The following is a 23,592-nucleotide window of genomic DNA, read 5'->3' as shown; positions in this document are numbered from 1 at the left end:
TCCGTACCTAGATACACCTGCAATATATTAAAATTCCCACTATTACTTATCTACTATTGATTATGATTTCAGGCTCAAAAAACATCGGTCCCCCTATCCTGTTCACAGTTGTTCACGTTGGCATTCGGGAGCCGGTAGCGGGAAGCTCACGATCACTACCCCCACCTTTGTTAAACCGTGAGTTGATCATCCTATTCCTCTTTATTTCACAATATCATGCTTGAATCTGACTTTCTATTCTTAATATAGACTATTCTAGTCAATTTGAATGTATGAATTCACTACTCAAAGAACTCCGTGAACTCATAAGAACTCAACCATTTGCAGTCAACCATCCCTCCTACAACTATCTAATCAAGAGTAGAAACACCTGCGTTGTGCTTCGCTTTCAGGCCCATACATTGTCTTGATCATTTAGATTATCTTTGAATCTTCTCCCAACTCTTTGGTATGCTTTGCGCGCTTCTTTCACCTTCAGCCAGGTCGAGACTCGAGAGCGCTCGGGGCTGGTTTAGCTCGTGTTTCGGCTAATATAACTTATGCAAGGCAGATCTGAGAAACTTGTTAACGTTATAGGGGGTCCACAGCATCGAAATTCGCGGGGACGATTGAAGGATCCTCAGCTGCGGCGTGGCCGATTAGGTGAACCACGAGCTAAGCAGAAAGAGCCCAAAACGAGGCGCGTACAGGAATGGAAAGTAAAGCCAAGTATCGCGGAGGGGGGTGTTGGGCTATTGGAAAGGTAAGGAAAAGGAAAAGCAATGAGCCATAGAACTACTGTTGATTAATGGGACCCAAATTGGTATACTTAATACAGGTAATTGATTGGTCAGAATGGGTCATGGAATGGGGTAATTGAATTGATTAAAAAGCCTAATACTATGGGGTGAAAGCCTCACATATATAGGCAAATGAATGTATGGGGTCAGGTGATCAATCAGGTGACTCAAGGAAATAATACCGATGGTATCCGAATGGCTTCCCAGGGCCTCCATCATCATGTGCCATACTAATTAGTATGGGATGCGATGATATCCGTGTATTCGGCTCATCGCGAGTACACATATCTCATTTCTCCTTTGTGGTGGAGAWGTGCCAAGTGGGGTGCCTAAGTGGCTTGACCAGCCGGCCAGGGGAACTCCCATAACTCCCATATTCTAACAACTACGAAGTATGCGTTGGTGATGGTCGCAAGCGAGGTTTATATACTTCATACTCGTACCCCGCGAAACCGGCGGTAGGCCCGTGCGTACTCGTACCCAGCGCTATGTGAACAGGCGAACAGGCTTATCGCTGGGTTGTATTTAGCTGTCATCGCACTCTTTACTCAATCCACGCCCCTTCTCTTCTCGTGTACAGTAATAAGGGAGGTCAGCCGAGGATGCAGGGGTGCAAATGAAAGGTGACGAAATGGACCCATAGGGAGCGTTTTCATCCCAGGATTTGAAGATCGATTGAAAACCAGTACATAACGACAGGATGAACCTTCGAGCATTTTTTACCTTCAAATTATTCGCAGGGCTGTATCTTAACACAAGAACAGTCCTGGTCCTATAGGATTTTCCCAATCCATCCCGCGGGCCTTCGGGCTGCGCTCTCTGCCGTCAGCTCAAAGGAGTTTGGAAATGGCATCTTCTCTGCGAAGCCTTGCTGTTACAGCATGTAGAACCAGTACCCCGCGGGTGACAATCGCCGGTTCTAGTTGTGCCTCTGGCGTCACGGTGGTTTCATTATCTAAACGCCAGTTATCCTTAGTCGCCGCTCCTCGCCAGCGCGGACCAAAATTCGTCCAGCGAACAACACGAGGATTCCACACATCAACCCCCTCACAGTCAATCCCCCCACAGTCGACACCGAAATTTACGTACGGAATTGCCGCTTCCTTCTCTGCGAAAGACCACAAATACAATCCCAACAGAAACATCTTCAACTTCGACCCATATAACCACATCCGCGCCAGACGAAAAAACAAGAAAACCCGGCCAGGCAGCGGGCAAGATGCCTTCTTCGTCAGCAGAGTTGGGGAAACCTCTGACGTTGCTTTTGGCGTGGCAGATGGTGTAGGAGGCTGGATGAATTCGGGGGTGGACCCCGCGGATTTCTCTCATGGATTATGCGATTACGCAGCTCATGCAGCATACACACATCGACCAGAAGAATGGGAAACTCCCCTCAATGCGCGGAGTCTAATGCAACGTGGCTACGAAGATATATGTAACGATGAGACGGTCCGGGCTGGGGGGAGTACGGCCTGTGTGGCTATTGCGAGGGGCACTGGACAGCTTGAGGTTGCCAACCTAGGGGACTCTGGTTTCGTACAGTTGAGGCTCAATGCAGTACATGATTACTCGGAGCCTCAGACCCACGCATTCAATACGCCATATCAACTATCCATCGTCCCCAAAAAGATTCTGGCTCAGGTAGCTGCATTCGGAGGCACCCAGCTTTGCGATTTCCCCAAAGATGCCAATGTTTCGCAGCATGCATTGCGGCATGGCGACGTATTGGTTTTCGCAACTGATGGAGTATGGGATAATTTGTCACGGCACGAGATCTTGAAGATTGTGTCCAAGATAATGATTGGGGCCAACGCATGGGTACATACGGAAAATGGTATAGGCGTGGGAACAGATCTACATAATTTCACCATGCCTGATGACGGCAAGGACGCCACGGAAGATATACCCAGCTTACAAAGCTTTCTGGCTGTGGGCATTACCAACGAGGCCAAGGCGGCAAGCATGAATACGAAACTTGATGGACCATTTGCGAGGGAGGTCCAACGGGAGTTCCCGTATGAAAAATGGCAGGGTGGGAAGGTCGACGATATTTGTGTTGTGGTGGCGATTGCTTGCGAAGAGAAGAAGTGAGTATTTATTACACCCCTTAATGTTTGTATTCTGGAGCTGTATGATTTGGACGAGAGACTGGTGGGGACATTATATGAGGAAGGATGTGCCATATTAGACGAAGAGCTCCAGCAGCAAATGATCTGTCATGCATTTAGAAGAATTTATTTATTAGTTTCCATGACACTTTATTACATCTTACATCCACAAGCTGTGGAATGGAACACGAAATCTGGCTTAAACAGTTTCAAACCAATGTCACATTCTCTACAGATAGGCAAAATTTTGCCTTCTTTGATGTGTCTTTGCTTTTTCATGTCATAGCAGCGTAGTTCCCTTCAAAACACTGCTTGTTGCCATTATCTCTACCAACAAACTTGTAGTAGGAATGCTGAATGATGCCTCATGCTAGTCCCCTTGGTCATTTGAGGGATATAGGGTGTATATCTAATTTTATTGACGAGTAGGGTAGATTGCAAGTCAAAGTCCACTATACGTATATCTCTTGCTCTGCCACGCATAACCATATCAGCTTGGTATTGCCATATTTGAACCTTCACGTGCATTTCTCATAGATTGAGTTGTATGCAGGTTCCGTTGCGTTACGACCGTTCACCACTTTTTATTCTGCCAGGCGGCGTCTAGATTCGTTGCGTTACGATCGTTCACCACCTTTTATTCTGCCTGTCGGTGGTATATTTCGTTGCATCTCGACCGCCTACCACTTTTAATTCTGCCATTGCTCTTCTAGGATTCTGCCAGGCGGCATAGTTTTGTTGCGTTACGACCGCTCACCACTCCTGGTTCTGCCATCTGATTCTACCAGGCGGTGCCAATTTCGTTGTATTACGATCGCTCACCACTTGCGGTTTCTGCCAGACAGACGGTTCTGCCAGGCGGCATGATTGCGTTGCGTTACGACCGTTCACCACCTTTGATTCTGCCATGTACAACCACATATGTGCCGAAGGTACATACCTAGGGTGCCTCATGTATAGTACCTTACATATGGTTGAAACCATGCATCACCTAGCACTCATTCATTCTGCTAAGCACATTCCAATATCTCCAGATGCCTTCTAGATTGACTATTCATGTGATATCGGTTTTCTTTTATAAGGGATTGTTTGCTTATGTTCAGAATAGCTGAAATAGCAAGGCAAGAACGTGCATAAACACAGACTGGTAGGGGTAAGATGATGCAGGGTTTTATTTAGGAAAGTTCCCTTGATATAGTATGTTGTCAGATATTATCAGGAGGTTCATGAAGTAGTTGGGCTTGGAAGATAATAAAGACAGTGCGGAATTTAAAAAAATGGCTCGATGTGTTTATTCTGTTTATCCTCGTTGAATCAATAGTTGGACCAATAGTTAGGACGGGTTTATCGGCTGGCGCTCTGATATAACGTTGGTCTGTAGGGAGTAGGGAGCATGATATCAGGTTTGCTGCTGTGATGTAAGCGATTTAGAAACTTGCACTTTTGCCACCAATAGACCAGATATAAGATTAGTGGCAGTACTCCGTAGGTCCCCAGAGTAAGTAGGTCCATCTTCAACCTAACTCTCACATCCCGCAAATTTTGCTTCGTTAGAACGAGCTTCAGACAGCTTTCGGGAGACTTCAGGAACCTCGGTTAACCCCGATATCCCGACGCCTAGGCCCGAGCCGGCAGAGCCCCGCCGAAACAATAAGGCTAAATCTGATTGGCGCACAACACCATACCATGATAATACTATGATACTACTCGAGTAAGGTAGAAATTCTCAGGGATCTCCTGAAACTACGTAATTAACCTTGAAGGCATATAACTGATATCAACCCAGCAGCAACAACTCCCAACTTCCTTTTCAATTTCCATCTATTCCTACTACCACCAATAGCAGACCCCCTCAAGTCTGTGCAAAAGCGGAGGGGTATTTATTATTCCAACATTCTCATGTGCATTCATCGGCGATCATAGTATCATACCGGAGCGCCACTGACTTACCAAGCCACCATCTCCGACACCGTCCACCGATCACGACACTATGCTCCCCACTCGCACTATGAAGGCTCGCTGTTGCTGTCGCCCAAGTAAAGCTATTCTCACTTCGTTAGCTAGCTAGGTGCGCGCTAACTGCATAATAGAAACCGTAGAATTGGCAGTGCCTTAATGGGTGAATACGAGGGGGGCCAGATAGTACCATATGCGTCTAGCACACCTACGGAGTATAAATATTATCGTCGCCTTCGTACCGCCCAGAGTCGGCCAAGGCCGGCTTTCCTGCCTCCGTATCCATAGGATCAGTTCGACAAGGCTTGGTAGAGGCGCCGTCCTCTGCTCCAGTCTCTAAAATGACAGTAGCCATGTCCATTTCGAGGCTAGCTACGCCGTATTCGATCCTGCCATGCCCTTTTTACGCTACCGTGAGGGCACATGGACAGTATGATCTCCCCAAAGCCGTTCCTGCGTTATGTCCGAGCGAGGAATTCGCTAAAGGCCATTTTGGGTCATCGTATGTCCCCAAGCCCGATATAAGAGGCGTACAGCAGGCTGACGGAAACCGTGTAGTAAGTTCGACGACAGACAGGAGGGCTGAACTTAAGGAGTCCGAATAGCTTCGCTTGGGCGACGGCACCAGCCTCACTCCATACCTTAAAATTGGGGGCTGAGGAGCATCGTGGCGCCCGGGGTGGACGGCGGCTTGGGGTGATGGGTGGCGCTCCGGCATGATAGCCGATGAATGCCAGTTGGCTTGGTTTGGAATGGCCAATAGTCAAAGTCCATGAAGAAGCGGCGATATGTCCACAACCCAACTCCCCTCTCAACAGAATAACGATGCGTCGCCAAATCCCCTTGACCAGCAGCTACCGGCGGCGATGGCAATGGCTGCTAAGAGCGGCCGGGAACCACTGGAAAACGCTACTCCTCCTTCTAGCCATACTCTGGCTCTATACCCACCATAGTGAGCAGAAACAAGCACACGCAGTAACCGACGCGTCTTTCGCCCTTGAACTCTCGATGCTCGTCGAATCGTCCAAAGCAAACCATGCTCTCCCTCTCCAGCAAGCCCAAGAATTATGCGCTCTGCATAACTTCGACGCGTATCCAGCACGTTCGGAAGGTCGAAAAATTTATGATCTGTTCATGTTGAATGACGAGTTGGATTGGCTCGAGATCCGTCTCAATACGATGGCCGCCTATGTCGATTATTTTGTCATCGTGGAGTCAGACTTAACCTTTACGGCGCGCCCGAAACCTCTCGCACTGAGGGATAATTGGCCACTCTTCGATAAGTTTCATGACAAGATCATATACCACCAGGTGGAAGACATCCCGCTAGATGCAACACGGTCATGGGATTTGGAAGACCACCAACGGAATGCGATGTACACACAGGTTATACCACGGCTGGAAGGGGAGAGAATGACACGGCCGGGAGATGTGTTAATTGTGAGCGACGTGGATGAGATCCTACGACCCGCTACGTTAACTCTGTTGCGGAACTGTGATTTTCCAAAACGGCTCACGCTGCGGAGCCAGTTCTACTACTACGGGTTCCAATGGCTGCATCGCGGGGAACAATGGAAGCATCCGCAAGCTACTATCTATGATGGGCCGGAGCGGACTATTCTTCCCGCGGATCTACGGAACGGCGAGGGCGGAAGTCGAATCGCTGCATGGTGGCATAAGGCAGACTTGTGGAATGCCGGGTGGCATTGTAGCACCTGCTTCCAAAATATCAGCGATGTTTTGACCAAGCTGGCTAGCTTCTCGCACATGAGTCTCAACCGGGAGGAGTTCAGAGATCCAGCGCGTATCGTAGATAGGGTGCGGAATGGCCTAGATTTGTGGGACCGAGAGGGGGAGGTATACGACAAAATTGAAGCGAACGAGGATATTCCTCCTTTTTTGCAGAAGAGTGGGGATAGATTCAGCTATTTGCTAGATAGGGATGGGCCAAATGCCGGGTTTTTGGATTATGGCGACATTCAGAGTGGCCCTTGAACAAGGAGGCTATGTCATAGAAGCCTTAGCTTGCTGCGACGAGCGATGATGTGCAAAACCTAGTAATCGTCTCCCAGGTGCTGGAACAAGCCCTGCGCCGCGATGATGGAAAGTGTCTCTGACTTTCTTGGGCTAAGACCAACCTCGCCGATGCATGGCTTAGTCGAAACCAGAACATCAGCGAAGACTACAGAGTTCAGACACAGGAGAAGTAAAAGGGCGGAAAGAAACAGTGTAAACATCTTTCGTGATTTCAGCGGCTGTCATTTCAAATGATGACTGTATGGGCACCTCAGTTGAATTAAGCTAGACATCGCCTTTGGACGGAATACTCCATACAATCTAGAGCTATGCCGACTTGCTGGTGGCATGGTTGGGCATGCCGAGCTAGTTGACGTAAGGGCGTGTCTAAAGTGGCTCACTCGGTACCAAAACCCCAGATCCATTCTGTTTCACTCCTGCTTTGGGCTCACTGAAGCCCAACTAGTATAAGGTAGTTTCGGCAATGGTCTTGCTCGGGCAAGGAATATCCACTATGTGCAAGCTCTCTTTAGGTGGCTATCTTCTCTAATCCGTGGAGCTGTCAGACGGTAGTCGAGTTTCGCAGCCAAGTTCGGCCAAGTTTGCGACCGGAAAACCTACCGATTGGGTTGCGCGCGACGAGGCACTAGAGTAGTGTTCAGGAAAAAGCAATATGAATCAACGCCTTCCAAGGCTTTCTGACAGCGGGTACCTCACTCAACTGAACCTCAACCATATCTCACCAGACCGGTCCGCCACGTCTCGAGTGTCGAGGAATCATGGGCAACAAGTGGGAGAGGCTCAAGCCGTCAAAGCCACAGAGCAGCACTTGCCGCAAATATTGTTACGCACCGCCGTCTTCTTCCCTAGAGTCATGGGAGCTCGGAGAAGGGATGATGCTATCTCCACAGTCGTGGCCCGTCTGAAATATTGAAATTCGGCTTTTGAACGGGACGAACGCGTAACCTTCGGGCCAGCCTTGCCGGTCATCCAGCAGCCATTGCGGCGGGTCAGATTGAGTGGGAGTGTCCCGGCGCTGATCTGAGACTCTTGACACTAATGTCCAGTTATTACGCCACATATCCATTATTACCGTCAGTGTCAGCTCTAAGGGTAGCCAGTCGCCTTCATCCCGGACATCAAAAGCAAATTCAGGAACGATGGCTCGCGAACTAGAGGGGATAGGTCGCCGTCCTCGATCGAGAGGTTCTCGCCTTTCTCGAGGGCCACATAGAGTTGAACCCGAATCGCACACATATCTGCCCTACGCTTAAGATTAGCGCAGTATGGCCAACGCCCGATGTATGGCAAACAAACCATGATTGCCGTGAAGAACGACCCACGCCATAGATCAACCAGCCTGAATGTTTATTATTATACTTGCTGTTGCGAGACATGCGTTCGTCTGCATGTACCGCATCCGATGCAAGGGAAGACATCTCCTGATTAGATTGCCTTCCTGTATGGTGTGGGGAAAGAAGGTCAAGAGGTGGAAAAGCGAGCAGTCCCCTTTTCTGATCATATCTCTGCGTAGGTAGGACACGCCACAACCTTTATGCTAGCTTCTATCGGCGAGCCTTGCTTGTTCTCTGATCTGTTTCGGGTTGTCAATTGAGTCAAGTCTTTGTTGATGCGTCCTCATACGGCAGGAAAATATTGTTGTTATCCAGTAATTTTTGTAGCAAGCTCTCCTTCCCCGATTCCTTAGTTCTACGCACCTTCCAGTTTCAGCTAGGTAGTCTATATACCTTCCCAGCGCTGATCACTTCCCTTCTCACGTCTTATCCCACGCTGCTCATAATGATAATGTGACTAAGCGTATGAGGATATAAACCGAAGGATTTTAAGCTAGCAGCTCCAAGAAGTCGAAGATTCTAGATCCCCACCTATCTCTTGACCCACTCGATGCACTTTCGTTGTTCCTGTGAACGCCTTTTTCTATCAGAAATAGCTTGAGTCCCCGGCGTCCCGATTGTTTCAACATTCCCACTACAGTTACGCCAGCCATCACTGTTACGAGGCCGGTATACAGCATACAATACGCAATTTACAATCTGCTGCTCCCAAGCGGCAGGTCCTGTGATAGGAACAGGTCTATTGGATTCGTCTACATCTCCCAGTTTGCCAGACGTTTAACAAGGAAGGACTCTCTTTATCATCGCGACACTCGTTCATCTGCTCTTCACCACCCTTGTGCCAACTACCTAGTAATATGCGACTCTTTGATACTCGACAAGTTCTGCGTCGTTCTAGCAGCTGTCAATGCGACTTTATTACCGGCCTCCTCACTCGTTAATATCGCAGCAACTCGCTATAGCTGCTAGCGTTTCTCCGTACTCAAGTGCTTCACGGGTTTTCTACTGCTAAACCCAAATCGGAACAGAGCTTCGCTATATAAAGTTCAAGTTATAAAGTTCACGTTATAGTTCTAAGAGGCAAGTTTGGCTTAAGGCGGATTTAAAATATTTTGGTGGTGTCAAGCACCCAGCTGTGCCAGCACTACCCATCTACCTTCTTCGGCTGTTGATATTCAAACGAGGTACGTCTATTTGCATTCACTCACTTGTCACCTTCCGAACTGTTCAGCTTTGGTCTACAACCCGCACGTTCTCTGTTGACCTCCCTCCTCGGCTAGCTGAGCGCCAGGCGCGTCGCTCTTCTTCAACCTCCCCAGGTGGTATCTTCTTCCTCACTCCAAGATCGGCGGACCGGCCACCCACCTTGCTCTTCATATACTTGAACGCCCATTACGGCGACACGCCGATCGCTTTGCAACCTGGTTATAAACTGCAGACACGTACAAACGGGTTATCTGACCCGTCGCACAGTAAGTTCCAGGAATCTTTCCAACTTCTGACCTCTGCGCTCGAATCCAAGTAGATAGTCAATATCAAAATCTTTGCTCAAGGCCATGAGTGATAGCCTTGATGGCGACCCAGTTGCCTCTTGCTCTCAGTTTCCTTGAGCCACAACAGCTATTTGATATAGCTTGGATATCAAAGCTCTCGAAAGCTTAGCTGCCTGCATCTCAAAACCTCACGAATGGAAGTGAAGATGAGTGCAAGGCCAGTGATCGGCAACTGCCCACCACCCTTCTAAGTTCACGTTTACTCTATATCATTAACAAAGAAATCTACTGCTTCTCAGCTCTAGTCAAACACTAACATCATGAAATTAGTTCTTCGTTTAGAGTTCGTGGGACAGTGCGCCTGGCCTGCCCAGCTGGACAGTCCGTCATTCCGAATTCCACTATGGCGGATCCGAAGAAGAAGCACGGTGGAACCGCTTTCCTATACCGTGTTTTCGGAAAACACCGGGGTGGGAAAGACTATGAGGATCAAGAGGATGCAGATCAGGAGAGAGTGGATCAGTATCCGTTTAGGCCGGAGACTCGGATCGATAGACTGACCTTTCCATGTCCCTATCTCAAACCACTGGAGTATAGGCTCGCACCACGATATGAGTCAATGGAACTTGCTGGTGGAGCTTCGGCCAGTGAACTCTTGGATCAGATAGTAGTGCCACAAGTGCCTTATAGGGTCCTCCCTTCTAATACCCCCGGATCCGAGATTTCGAACGGAGAATCAGCGGTCATACAAGAGGAAGTACACGAGGAAGAACAAGTCGACGCGGCACTGGTTTACTCGAACACTCTAAGCAATGAACACCGGGGTGAGTCGTTTGATGGTGAACGGGAGGATTCCGATAGCCAGCCAGCACCTGCTACACTTGACGGTAGGCCAGAAGGTCCACCGGAAGAATCAGGTTCAGGTCCCGAGTCTCAAGGTAACAGGGAAACTCGAAAGAGTATGGATGTACGAGTTGCACGACAGATCATGAGTGTTTCTAGAGCATCGGCTTTGAGCGCCGAAGATGTCATGCATTGGAAATACTACTTGGAATGCTATGCGCAGGTAAGTCACCTTTCTCCCATACCTCAGCTACCTTTCACATCGACGCATCATTTTGGTTTCCATACTCGGGTGATTTCCAATCGTTAAAGAATTCGAACCCTCGAAGAAGACCTCATGGCCATTCATTATTAGATCCCCTTTTGTTGGCCATTCAATCTCTGGAACCTGATCCTCAGCCGCTTGGGTAACTCAACTCACACCAAGAAATGCCAATGCGGCTACAGGATCATGATCCACTCAATCAGCTAGTCTCGGTTCTAATATCATATACTGACATTTCTCCAGGGCAAATTTAATCTCATGGATCCGCCAGAACCGGTCCCACACAAGGAAAGCTTCCAGTATCTACCTGCGATACTCCCATCAAATGAGGCAGAGCGATTATCTTCGAGTAGTGAATTTGAAACTGTCTGGCCTCACTGGGAGGAACAGAAAGCTACCGTGCTCATTCAGGCAGCACTTCAGAGATTTGGAACTCCCTATGCTGCTCTCAGCACCTTTGATGATGCCCATGAGCTGTTCAAGGCCGAATACGGCTACAGCATGTCACGGGTGGATCGCTCCATCAGTCTCGCGGCACATACACTTTATACAGCCGATGTACTTGTCATCCTGGACGCCAGCAAGGTGTGTAAATTCTGTTTTCATCGGGAGAAAATAATTGACGATGAATAGGATTGGCGTTTCCGACAAAATCCGCTTGTCAAGGGAGAGCCTAATATTAAGTTCTTTGCCGCGGCTCCCCTACTCAACACAAACGGAAATGTTGTTGGAGTCTTTGCGATATTCAGTAGAGAGCCCCGGGGCAGGTTCACACCATTTGAACGGCGAGAGCTCTCAGAGTTTGGCCACCTGGTCATGAAAGATCTGACTGAACAGGCTCAATGGCTGTCGGACACTGGTGTACGCTCAACTCCACTTCTGCAGCGGGACTCTGTCATCAACGGGGATATCCACCAAAGGTATGAGCGCCCCACCAGGCCTTTTGATGCTGCCGAAATGCATGAAGACCTCTTCCCGCCAGCATTGAAATTCCATAAAGCCAAGACACCACCCATGGCCTTGAAGAACTTTAGCAAGTCCTCCCCAGCGGAGGTTTTCGGCAGCGGTAACCAACACACACCACCCTCATCGGCTAATTCTGATTCTGAGGAGTGGGACTCAAAGCTTCAAGGTCTGGCCAGAGACAATAACGAGGTGTCGGTGTATTCCGGAGCGAATCCACAGCTATTCTCCCAGGATGTGACCACGCCAGACTCGGATAACTGGTGCAGCTCATCTCCTCGGCCCTGGTCATCATCAGATATCACGTCTCTCAATATTAATCCTCCAAACACACCTATTGCCTCCGCGGCAAAGGAGAAGGAACCGCAGCGATTTGATTTCACGGTGGCGGACTTCATGTCGTTGTCAGACAACGACTGTCAGGAAGAGCAGAGTTGCAATGGGAAACCCCAAGATGTTTCGAGCAATTCTCATGTTGTTATCACATTAGAGGCTATAAAGGCTGCAAAGTCTACCATGGATACCGACGGATCAATGTCAACCGCGGAACACAGGGCTCGCGCTCTTCAGAGGCTATCAGAACGGTCTAATAACGGTTCAACATCGATCGAGGACAATGTTCGCGAACCTCTACCTATGCAAGTTCCTCAGCCATTGAAATTGTTCAAGTCGAACATCCCTCGACCTACACCAGGCTCCAATAGCGTTCGACCTGTACCAAGCTCAAATAACCTTCGACCTACGCCAAGCTCAAATAACCTTCGACCTACGCCAAGCTCAAATAGCCTTCGACCTGCACCAAGTTCAAATAATCTTCGACCTGCACCAAGCTCAAATATCCCTCGACCTGCACCAAACTCAAAAAACCCGATGGCCGAGGCCGCCTTTGCCTGCGCATCCATGGCTCAAACTTTCGGTTATGATCTCATCTACGCCGTTGAGCTCACAGCTCCCCGGCCAGTGATGACGGATGAGGAGCTTCTTAAACCAGGAGGTCTAGGGCTGAAAATTCTAGTTGCACATGGAATGGATCACCCCGTTAAACTTGATGCTCTCCTCCATATCCGTGCCTTGCGCTCTCGTGGTGTCCAATTCTGGAAGAATATTCGAACTACCATCGACCAAGGCGATTATCAGGAGGGCCGATTGATGGCGATACACCATACTGAGGGAGGGCCGCTAAGATACCGCACCGGTGGGATCGTGTTCGGCGCCTTTCGGAAACCAAAGCTCGTTGAAACTAGAGAGCGCCAGAACGATGCAGCTGACCTGCCGAAACTAGAGGAGGCTGTCGAAGCTCTGAAAGCGACCCTTGTGCCACCGCGACGACTAAACCATCAGCCGAGCAGGTATCGCCTCCATCCTGCCAGGGACCCTACGGGAATGGGTAAAGGATATTCCAATTCTGCCCGCCCCTGAACACGTCAAGGCCATTATTGTGCCGCTGACTACACTTCTTCTCCATTCAAGAGGACTGATTTTGTCCTTTAATCAAAGTCTACAAACCTGCTTGTACTCGAAATTAGTAGCGAGCATGTCACACAACTTGATTTCAAAAATTACGCTTCTTGTTACATGCTTTTCAATGCCCTTACGTATTATGCATTACATACGAAGCATTTTCCTTCATGATACCCAATACGACCACGACTTTCTCACCATTTTGATCATTTGATCTCAATGGCCACTGACATGAATATGGGCGGTTGTTATCGGTCACGTCTCTACTTTCTTTACATACGATTGCTTTACTTTTTTTCTACTTTTGCCCTCACGGACGGCACGCTACAAGCCAATTAGGAAGTTCTCCGTCGCTGATCTTAGTCCTGGCAAATTGTGTCTGGCTGGAAAGGAGGACGAAGATACTGTATTACTTGGCACTTAGGTCATTATGCCCATTAAAAAGTACCTAGGTAATCAAATAGAAATCAATTCAATGCATGTATATTTTAATATACGGCTCGCAAAGTACCGTAGAGTGAAGGATCGCTCGACTAAGACATGACCACCCCCGTAATGGCCATGTATATTTGCTGGTGGACGGTTGAAGCCGTCGATGTTGATGTTCTCGGTACTTCGGACGTTGTAAATTTTCCTGGTTTTATCGAGAATGCCCGTGATTGGCTGGATGGCACAAATCCTGTTGTGGTCGGTTGTGGATCACGTGGTCGCTCCACTAGCTTGCATCGGAACTCCTCGCTCGCTGAACGTTGAACGTCGAATCTCTTCTCGCAACTCCAGAGTGAAGGTCTTGACACCAGCACAACCACCCCCCCCCCATCTCAATCTCCTCTCCATCAATTGCGTTTGCAATTGATTCTTCATCTTTTCTTTAACCCATAGACTCTGGTCACCATGTTCAGGAACGCTCTCCGACAGTCCAGCCGGACAGTGGGCGCAATCTCTGCGTCGGGTAGAGTCGCAGCGGTACGTACCACCACCAACCTCGATGCTCATCTATCCAGCGCGAAATCAATCTCGATGGATCAAACGGCTCGCAGTGAGCTCAATTGACCTGTCAGACCGATGGGCGCTGATGGTTACGAGCTGTTGCTGGAGCTTCTGACAGCTCCTGTGCAATGTTTTTCGGACTTCGGCTAACGGGTCGTTTTCTTCCAGGGACGAACTGCCGCTCCAGCAGCATTCAACGCAGCAGCGACACAAGTCCGGAGCTACGCATCTGATACAAAGGCCTCCCCGACCGAAGTCTCCTCAATCCTCGAGCAAAGAATCCGAGGTGTCAAAGATGAGGCAGGCCTCGCCGAGACGGGACGTGTCCTGTCTGTTGGGTACGTCAACAACACAACCCGAAAAAGCCTCATGCACCACGAAAGGCATCACGCCGGGGCATATAGGTCTTAGGAACGTAGGATTTGATGCTGACTGGGTTTTACAACAGTGACGGTATCGCCCGTGTCCACGGTATGAGCAATGTCCAGGCTGAGGAGCTTGTTGAGTAAGTTTCGCGACCCTTTGGCCCGAGACGCATCCACTGAACATATCTAGGTTCGCCTCAGGTGTCAAGGGCATGTGCATGAACTTGGAAGCCGGCCAAGTCGGTGTTGTGCTTTTCGGTTCCGATCGTTTGGTCAAGGAGGGTGAGACCGTCAAGCGTACCGGAGAGATTGTAAGTTGAGGGAGTAACCTATGTGTTTCACATGCTTATTGAGATCTAGGTCGACGTTCCCGTCGGAATGGAGTTGCTCGGCCGTGTCGTTGATGCTCTCGGAAACCCAATTGATGGTAAGGGACCAATCAAGACCACCGAGAAGCGCCGTGCGCAATTAAAGGCTCCCGGTATCTTGCCCCGGCAGTCCGTCAAGGAGCCAGTCCAGACTGGTATGAAGTCCGTTGACGCAATGGTACCGATCGGACGTGGCCAGCGTGAACTTATTATTGGTGATCGTCAAACTGGAAAGACTGCCGTTGCTCTTGACGCCATGTTGAACCAGAAGCGATGGAACAACGGAACCGATGAGAGCAAGAAGCTCTACTGCGTTTACGTTGCCGTTGGACAAAAGAGATCAACTGTTGCCCAGCTTGTCAAGACCCTTGAGGAGAACGACGCCATGAAGTACTCCATCATCGTTGCCGCTACCGCCTCCGAAGCCGCTCCTCTACAATATATCGCTCCCTTCACTGGAACCTCGATGGGTGAGTGGTTCCGTGACAATGGCAAGCACGCAGTCATCGTCTTCGATGATCTTTCCAAGCAAGCTGTTGCATATCGTCAAATGTCTCTTCTTCTCCGTCGTCCTCCAGGACGTGAGGCTTACCCCGGTGACGTTTTCTACCTCCACTCTCGTCTCCTAGAACGTGCCGCCAAGATGAGCGACAAGCACGGTGGCGGTTCTTTGACTGCTCTCCCCATCATCGAGACCCAGGGTGGAGATGTGTCCGCATATATCCCAACCAACGTCATTTCGATTACCGATGGTCAAATTTTCTTGGAGGCCGAACTCTTCTACAAGGGTATCCGACCCGCCATTAACGTCGGTCTTTCCGTGTCTCGTGTCGGTTCCGCTGCCCAGCTCAAGGCCATGAAGCAAGTTGCCGGTTCGCTCAAGCTCTTCTTGGCCCAATATCGTGAAGTCGCTGCTTTCGCCCAATTCGGTTCCGATTTGGATGCCTCTACCAAGCAAACCCTCAACCGTGGTGAACGAGTAAGTTTCCAACAACCATTGGATTATGATTGAACTACGCTCTACACAATTACTAACACTGCCTCTACAGTTAACTGAGCTCCTCAAGCAAAAGCAATACTCACCCATGGCCGTCAACGAAATGGTTCCCCTCATCTACGCCGGTGTCAACGGACACCTGGATAACGTCCCTGTCGACAAGATCCTTCAATGGGAGGCTGACTTCATCGCACACATGAAGAGCTCCGAGAGCGAGATCCTAGCTCAGATTGATAAAGAGGGTGCGCTGAGCAAGGAACTTGAGGCGAAATTGAAGGATGTTGTTGTCACTTTCACCAAGAGCTTCGTATAAACTGGCAAAGGAGAAAATTAAGACTTAAATAACCAATGCACCTCCATTTATCATCTCTTTTGTCCTTAGCATGTGGTGGCTGTTGGAGAGGGCCGGTGTATTGAATGTGGTGGAAGTCAAGGGATAATATCTCTTGAAAGGTGGATCGTTACTAGGTGGTAGATAGTTGATGTTGTAAAATAGATGTCGGTCGATTTCTTCCTGATTTTGGACTTTTGCTTGATTGACTTGTGTTTTGCTCTCGGGACCCTACCTAATCTGACTTCAGGGACATGACTTGATGACGCAAATGTTGCTTAGAACGACATATATTCGCAAACGAACCCTCCGTTATAGACCACAGCCCGAGTGTTTATGATTTAATATAGGTGTAGATTTAATCTAGAGGTAATTGGAACGTGGCATTCGTAGAAATACTTCAGAGGATACCAATTTAAGAGCTCGAAATTGTTGTCTCTTGTATCAATTCGTATCTGTATCCCCTCCCCTCTCTATTACCATCTGCTTCGCTCTGCCCTCTTTCTCCGCCATAGACAAAACTATAGCCTTAGTATAAGTGAAAGCTCTCATAGTTAAATCCATAATCCGTAATAGGCATCAAGATGCTATAAACAATTTGACACAATAAAGCACAGCCCATCATTTTATTCTTGTATATACAATTAATTTTATTACTAATAGCTCAAGTCTTTGCGGTATCATAAAATAAATATAAGGATAAAACCATAGAGGGAGATATACGTGATACATGACCACCTAGTTCGAAACAATAGGCTGAGTAGAAAATACATTAGAGCCACAACCTCTCTCGGATCTTCGCTTAAGACTCGACGAAAAACAGGTATCCCTATTCCAATATCAGGTACTTCATAAAGCTCCAACTTTCATGACGTCCCTATATCCTAGCTATTTACACAGGAGTTCCCGTGACGTTCACATAGACTCCATTGTACCACATGCATTGCTGCTGCACATAGGGGTCTCATTGCCATGTGCTGTCCGAGCTGAGGCTTCCTCCTGATACACCTTCTGGTGACTACTCGTATGATAGCTACTTTGCCTGACACACTCCCATTGTCACCCTGCTGAGACTGTAGCCGTGGTTCCCGCTGTAGCTCTGATCCCACCTATGTATCTAGCCGTGATCGTCTCGTGCACCTATTGCGAGCTCCCATTAGCATCGATATAATATTCACTACTGTCGGCGTCCGTCAATCATTATAGATGCGTTTAGTGCTTCGCCCTAAACATCGTGGTAGAGCGCTGGTCAGGTCTCATGCAAGTTTCGCCATCGCCCTCACCTGTGGATCAACCTGATCGTTATGATGGCCTTCATCCGTATCTCCAGTTCTTTGAAGTCTGCCGCAATACTTACATCGTCCCCGAAAACAAATTCTCTGCGCTCTGCTCAACTAACGACCAGGATTAAAATGCATTCTACTGTGTTGCCAATCATTCGAAAGCAACTTGAAAATAACACTGGTAAGTTCATAGACCAAAATGCGTCACTCAACATCTAAACAATGTATCTGCAGAGGAGGACATCTCGGAAGAAGAGCTTTTTCGATACACACGCTATCGTTGGCTTACGTTAGTATCCTCTGAATATTTTCCCTGCTTCCGATTGACTCACAAATTCGCAGGTTTGATGAAGACGAAAAACTTACCAGCCGCTGCCGCAAGTTCAATGTTGCAGCTTTATTAGCAGCCGCGGTCAATGCTGTTGATAATGGAGCAAAATCCTGTAAGATGTAGAGGGTCTCATACCGTAACATCAGGCGGCTGACGTGCAAGCGTAGGCGTGAAGATATTGAAATGCATTGAAGGATCGTACAACATAGCCCTCCTATTGACAATGGACAATGGCATGGAGGTTCTGGCTAAACTTCCTAATCCAAACGCTGGACCGAGTTTCTACACCACTGTATCACAGGTTGCTACCCACCGATTCGTAAGTGTTCTATCGAGTGTTCTCGTCCCAGAAACCCATTTCATGCTTTCAGGCACGAGAAATACTCAATCTGCCGGTTCCTCGCATATACGCATATTCCGCAGATTCGAGTAATGCGGTAGAAGCCGAGTACATCATCGAAGGAAAGGCTACAGGTAAACCATTAAGTAGTATTTGGTACGATTGGTCCGAAGAGTCGCAGACCAAATTCGTATCTCAACTAATCGAGATGGAGACGAAGCTGGCCTCTTTTTCATTTCGAAGCCATGGATGCCTTTACTACAAGGAGGATCTGGTGCAGAAAGGTGTTCCAGCTCGAGACCTCCAGGCACCGTTATATACCCCACATCAGTGAAGTACGATCACATTTCGCTACGGGAGTATACTATTGGCCCATCAACGACAGCCGCCTTATGGGAAGGGGAGCGAGCGACAATGGATGGCATTGGCCGAGGTCCCTGTAAGTATGTTTCTCTGGAACCCCGACCCTCCCATTGATGTAAAATAGGGAGCAATCCGCTGGCATATATGGCATCGGTTGGAATCAATGAGAGACTCTGGGCGCGAACCCACGCTGTCCCACGAACCAACCCTTATTACCCTACCGACCAGGCTCAATCTCCTGAAAGCTATGTCTCGCTATTAGACCGTTATCTCCAATTGATACCTTACATGGCCCCGGCTCCCGCCCCAACGACGCTTTCACACCCGGATCTACACCAAGACAATATTTTCGTTGATCCAGACACGGAGGAGATAACATGTATTATTGACTGGCAATCAGCTTCAGTATCCGAGCCCTACTTTCAACGTAGCTACCCTCAGATACTTACTCCAGTCGAGTCTACTGCCAAAGATAACGACGATGATGGAAAAGATGGCACAGAATCGGACCCAGACGTGGACAACTTTTTAAAACGACTTCCTAGACTCACCAACCATTACCAGACCCTTACAAAACAGAGAAATCCACAGCGGTGGGCCCTAATGCACGATCAAAATCGCTATTTTCTCACGAAGGTCGTGTCTTCCATTCCCGGATCCTGGACACGGGACAACGGCTTCGGTCTGTGCCATGACTTGGTCACCGCAACCATAGATTGGGAGGAGGTTGCCCCGACTGGAATGCCTTGTCCACTCTATTTCACGGATGAGGAACTGACGTGCCACAACCGTGACTTAAAGGTCGTGGCAGATCTCGCGCAAGTTTTGGAGCAATTGGAGCAGGGTGGCATCATCCCCGATGGTGGGAAGGTGCGCGCGGATGATTATGAGCGTGCTCTAGATGCTAGTCGGTCAGTAAAGGAGTGGTTTGTGACTAGGGTGGAGTCTGAGAGGGAACGAGATTTCAACTCGAAAGTCTGGCCTTATCGAACTTGAAAGGCTTCTTAGAGCAATATACCACTTTGTGGCCCTCTTTAGAGCTATAATTTGACTTCGGAATTAGACAATAGGCTACCACAGAAACGCCGATGAAGAGTTCTTCCAGCTGGGCTTTATCGAACCCGTCTTCTAGGCGATATATTTCGGCTCTCTCGCACAGGACGACGAATTTGCCCGGTCTGTTGCTCGTCTGGGTCTATCAGGGGATAATCGAGCGCCTACCAAGCTACCAAGCTAATAGACGGGGTAGCAACGGCAACTCATCACTTCTTGTGCGGCTACGCGGGATTCGCAGTTAGTGTGTGACCTGATGGCTATCATGAGAGACATAGCCGAGCTCGACGTGAACAGTGAGCTGTGAGCTATTATATCGTCTTTTCCTCTTGGAGTTGCTGGTCGCAGCCTGGACCATTGTATGTAGCTGTAGCCTTTAAGCGTTTCTCTACCTAGAGAATAAACCCATCGAGCTTTAGCGACCGATAGTATATAGAGACGACGAAATTTTAAATAAATATAATTTAATGGCATCCCTATCTTTACAACTAGAGCTGAGAAATTCTCACCCTCTCTATTGCGGACGTTTCGCACTCATGAACACCAAATTTTGGACCGGATGCAACTACTTACCCTAGTCTCGCTGTTACTAAATAGCAAAAGTCAACCTCTTCTTGAAATTCAAGTAATTTTTATTAAGAAGAACAAGAATACGCTGAATTGCTATAGCCTTATTTTAAAATTCATATGAAACTCCAGGATGCTCTATCTCCATAAATCTCACGGAGTTGCCTTTACGAGCGCACCAGGAACGCTATACACAAACGGTGAGTTGTAAGCCTTTAAATGCTGGCTAGAGATATAGTCGGTAACCAGCCATCCTAACGCAAGGCATGGTTTGAGTAAGTCAAAAGGTCATACTCAAGAAGATGGCGCCTTGAATATAGGATAAGTCATAGAAAACAAGAAGGCCAGATATCACCCTCAAACCATCGAGGGTCAAAACTCGACTACCCGTCTATGGTACTCTCGAAAGCTACCTAGGTAATGTTGGACTAGATCGCCTAGACCGCGCGAAATCAATAGAGGGTTAAGAAATATGCTTCAATTGCCAGATACCGAGTTTGAGTGTTGTCCTAAGCTAGGTAGGCGGGGTTCTGTAGGCTAACCAAGGCGCTCAATGGTATCCTAAGATGACAACCGGTGACAGATGCTCAGCCCTTCATATGATTCAAGAAGCAAACGACGTCTATAATCCCCCTACCGGCCACCAATATATTGGCATGATCCAAAAGGGAAAAATAATGAGCAAGAATGACGATGCTTTGACCCATCCTGGACGCAGGAGGTGTCTTCCCTGGATCAACTGTTTCAGGGGGGCAGGCCGGCAAGGACCGGTCTGATGATTGAAGCGGAAAGAAATAGCTCTTCAGATGAGAAAGTTACGGTTGTCATAGCTGAAAGCCAGGATGGAAGAAGACGGTTTGGGATGAACGGAGAGTGGAGACGAAATACAGGAGATACGAAGTTGAGGATAGGGAAGTAAAGAGGAGGGAGCAAAACAAGCGGTGTTGAGAGGGGCGGGGTGGTACACGGGTTAGTGGCACTCGCTCGCTCCATGCTCCATACTCCTCCATACCTAGGTACCTCGTAGTCGTTGATAATTCCTTGTCATTCAAACCATCGCCATCGCTTTCAAACCAAACTCATCCCATCCTTTGTCCATCCTATGTATTTCGAGTTCCTCGCTTGGGGTCGTCAGGGCGCGCCGCTATGGTAAGCAGGAATTTACCCACGCTGCAGGACCAGCGCAAAACCTCTAGGCGGCGCTCCCACGCTGCCACGAAGGCCGCCAAGATGGGTGAATTGATCGTACACCCAGGATAGCCAGTGAAACACCACGGACCGCGACGTCGTGCTCAAGGAGCTTTATGGAACGGAACTGCAATCGCCCACAGCGCCTGGCGTGCCCAAGGCGTGGTTTAACGGTCAATCGTGCATCAGGCACGGGAGTTGGGGCGAACATTCCAGCGAGGACGAGTGATCTCGCATCCGGAGGTAGCCCCAGAAGCGTTTTCCATGTTTCACGGGTATCGACGGAATCTGATATGATAACAGCAACCGGGAGCGGAAACAAATATGCACAGGTGACAGCAGGGCGACCACAGATATGGACAGATACGCCGATACGGGCCATATGGCAACCATAAGGACGATGATAAGCCCTATGGAACATTATGCTCCTTACTCTATCCTAGTCTTAGTCTAAGAACCCGCGAGTCTGGAAGCTGGATAACCGGAACACGATTGGCAGGTTAGGCTGCGGCTATTCCAATCAGCCGGCTTCGAAGAACACCGTACGTACGGAGGACTCCGAGTATTATAATATCACAATACGAAGTATAGAGCAGCTGTTGCTCAGGTCTGGACTGAGCTCTCGGGCTGGCCCTTTCAACTCCTGGGTGCAAGCCCGCTGTGTGACAGATTGACACTGAGTCGAGAAACCATCCCCCGCCGAATTCTCGACGTATGATTTTCAATTCCGCCACGCAGCAGGCTGATGTAGCAAAGTTGTTACCCCAAGACGCCAAGGATTAGGCCCTAAACCAAAAAGCAAAACCAATACAATTCTGTACTCCGCACTGCCAAAGTACGACGGGGCACTTCCTATGGTTTTCCGGACACTCTAAGTCCATGACGATCCTACCGAGGACACTGGAATCTGAACTTGGGCATTGTCTGTTCAGGCCCCTATATTTGCACGCTTTGGCCGCGGGATCGTACTCCGTATATACCCGACCGCCATGTTCTGCAATAACTGTTCGCAGATATTACAGTATCCTGTGTTTTCTTGAAACTCTTTCCCACCTTAGCTTGGCAGGTCGGCGCACAATGATTCCCGCTGGCCAGAGCGGCAACAGGCCGAAATGCAAGCCACATACTGCGTACTCCGGATCACCACTGTTGTGTGTGGCCTTGAAGATGGGGGGCCTTGGAGTTGGAGCTGCTCGAACTTCGAACTATTTGCTCACTCCAACGGCCGGCGGTTGACCCGTTGCACGCTAATGCGTTGCAGCTAGATGCAATAATCGGCACGGCGACGATCTCTCCGCTCAGGGAGGAACAGGCACACAGGCACCCCTTTCCGGCGAGTCGGCGACGCAATCCATCTCTGCCGTGGTCAACTGGCTGGATCTTAATGCAGATGATATATTATCGAGTGCGGAGTACGACGATACGGTTGCATTACGCCAACCCATTGCTGTCTTCGTCTTTGGAGATCTGTTACACAAAGAATCGGCAATATGACCTGTTGCTTTGGGCATTATTTGGCCTCTTTTCGAGATGGGGGCAACAAGCCGCAGCTTTGGCGTCCCAAGTTCCCAAATTCCCAACATACAGGTCGAAGGAATGATTGGATGGGGGCGTGGCGCCTCTGCAAGGACTCGAATATACCTGAACCTACGAAGTAGCTACCTAGTCTGCTAGTGAAGGCGGAGTTATACCAAGGCACGAAGGCTCGGCCCATGGGGATAACTTCCATTTAGTACATCTGCGCACGTACCACTAATGGATCTTTTATGCCGTTTTCTACGGTACGATAACGACGAGTGGAGTCGCCCGGTGGCTCCGCCGCCTCAGGTGCAGTTGGTTCACGTCGTACTCGTCAGCATTCTGCGTGGGTTCAACTACTGGGTGCTCATATTATTAGGAGGCCGAAAGAAGCGCTTTCGTCCTGCCCCCGGCGGTGACGTTCTACTCGCCAGATTGGATCGTTCATGCTTCCTCCAGCGAACGGGTCACTGGTTCCCCACGGCCGTCTTCTTCATTGCTGCCGGTGGCGGCGCGTGCAGAGTGACAGCGCGTCCGGATTTGTAGGGAAAAGGGAAACTGGAACCGCTGAGAGGGCCAGAGTCACCGCGTACGAGCTGGCTCTGCGAGTAGCGATTGCAGCGGCTGCAGCAGCGCAGGGCCCGAAGGGAAACATCGCC

At 49.0% G+C, this 23,592-nt stretch overlaps 6 protein-coding genes across 6 annotated transcripts; all 6 read left to right on the top strand.

Moving 5' to 3' along the window:
• Window positions 1-1,625: 1,625 nt before the first annotated feature.
• BP5553_02654 (Protein serine phosphatase 2C) lies at window positions 1,626-2,870 on the top strand (the record flags this gene model as incomplete). The annotated part of the gene is made up of 1 exon (XM_032011277.1): window positions 1,626-2,870. One exon carries the CDS (start codon window positions 1,626-1,628, stop codon window positions 2,868-2,870), a length of 1,245 nt encoding a protein of 414 aa, XP_031870970.1.
• A 2,798-nt stretch (window positions 2,871-5,668) lies between these two features.
• Window positions 5,669-6,838, top strand: BP5553_02653 (Glycosyl transferase family 17 protein; the record flags this gene model as incomplete). Its single annotated transcript, XM_032011276.1, has 1 exon — window positions 5,669-6,838. One exon carries the CDS (start codon window positions 5,669-5,671, stop codon window positions 6,836-6,838), a length of 1,170 nt encoding a protein of 389 aa, XP_031870969.1.
• A 3,272-nt stretch (window positions 6,839-10,110) lies between these two features.
• BP5553_02652 (uncharacterized protein) lies at window positions 10,111-13,197 on the top strand (the record flags this gene model as incomplete). Its single annotated transcript, XM_032011275.1, has 3 exons — window positions 10,111-10,773; window positions 11,059-11,400; window positions 11,449-13,197. The coding sequence occupies 3 exons, from the start codon at window positions 10,111-10,113 to the stop codon at window positions 13,195-13,197; spliced, it is 2,754 nt and encodes a 917-aa protein (XP_031870968.1).
• A 582-nt stretch (window positions 13,198-13,779) lies between these two features.
• On the top strand, window positions 13,780-16,272 carry BP5553_02651 (ATP synthase subunit alpha; the record flags this gene model as incomplete). The annotated part of the gene is made up of 7 exons (XM_032011274.1): window positions 13,780-13,926; window positions 14,122-14,205; window positions 14,398-14,567; window positions 14,678-14,734; window positions 14,785-14,905; window positions 14,955-15,941; window positions 16,012-16,272. 7 exons carry the CDS (start codon window positions 13,780-13,782, stop codon window positions 16,270-16,272), a joined length of 1,827 nt encoding a protein of 608 aa, XP_031870967.1.
• Window positions 16,273-17,702: 1,430 nt separating this feature from the next.
• BP5553_02650 (uncharacterized protein) lies at window positions 17,703-18,578 on the top strand (the record flags this gene model as incomplete). Its single annotated transcript, XM_032011273.1, has 5 exons — window positions 17,703-17,754; window positions 17,808-17,862; window positions 17,916-18,016; window positions 18,072-18,223; window positions 18,276-18,578. 5 exons carry the CDS (start codon window positions 17,703-17,705, stop codon window positions 18,576-18,578), a joined length of 663 nt encoding a protein of 220 aa, XP_031870966.1.
• An 80-nt stretch (window positions 18,579-18,658) lies between these two features.
• BP5553_02649 (uncharacterized protein) lies at window positions 18,659-19,603 on the top strand (the record flags this gene model as incomplete). The annotated part of the gene is made up of 2 exons (XM_032011272.1): window positions 18,659-18,683; window positions 18,732-19,603. 2 exons carry the CDS (start codon window positions 18,659-18,661, stop codon window positions 19,601-19,603), a joined length of 897 nt encoding a protein of 298 aa, XP_031870965.1.
• Between the last annotated feature and the right edge of the window lie 3,989 nt (window positions 19,604-23,592).

Source organism: Venustampulla echinocandica (genome assembly GCF_003357145.1).
Source record: "Venustampulla echinocandica strain BP 5553 chromosome Unknown scaffold_1, whole genome shotgun sequence".
Classification (NCBI taxonomy): Eukaryota; Fungi; Ascomycota; class Leotiomycetes; order Helotiales; family Pleuroascaceae; genus Venustampulla; species Venustampulla echinocandica.
Note: the sequence above shows the minus strand (reverse complement) of the source record. Positions and strands in the feature narration are given on the sequence as shown.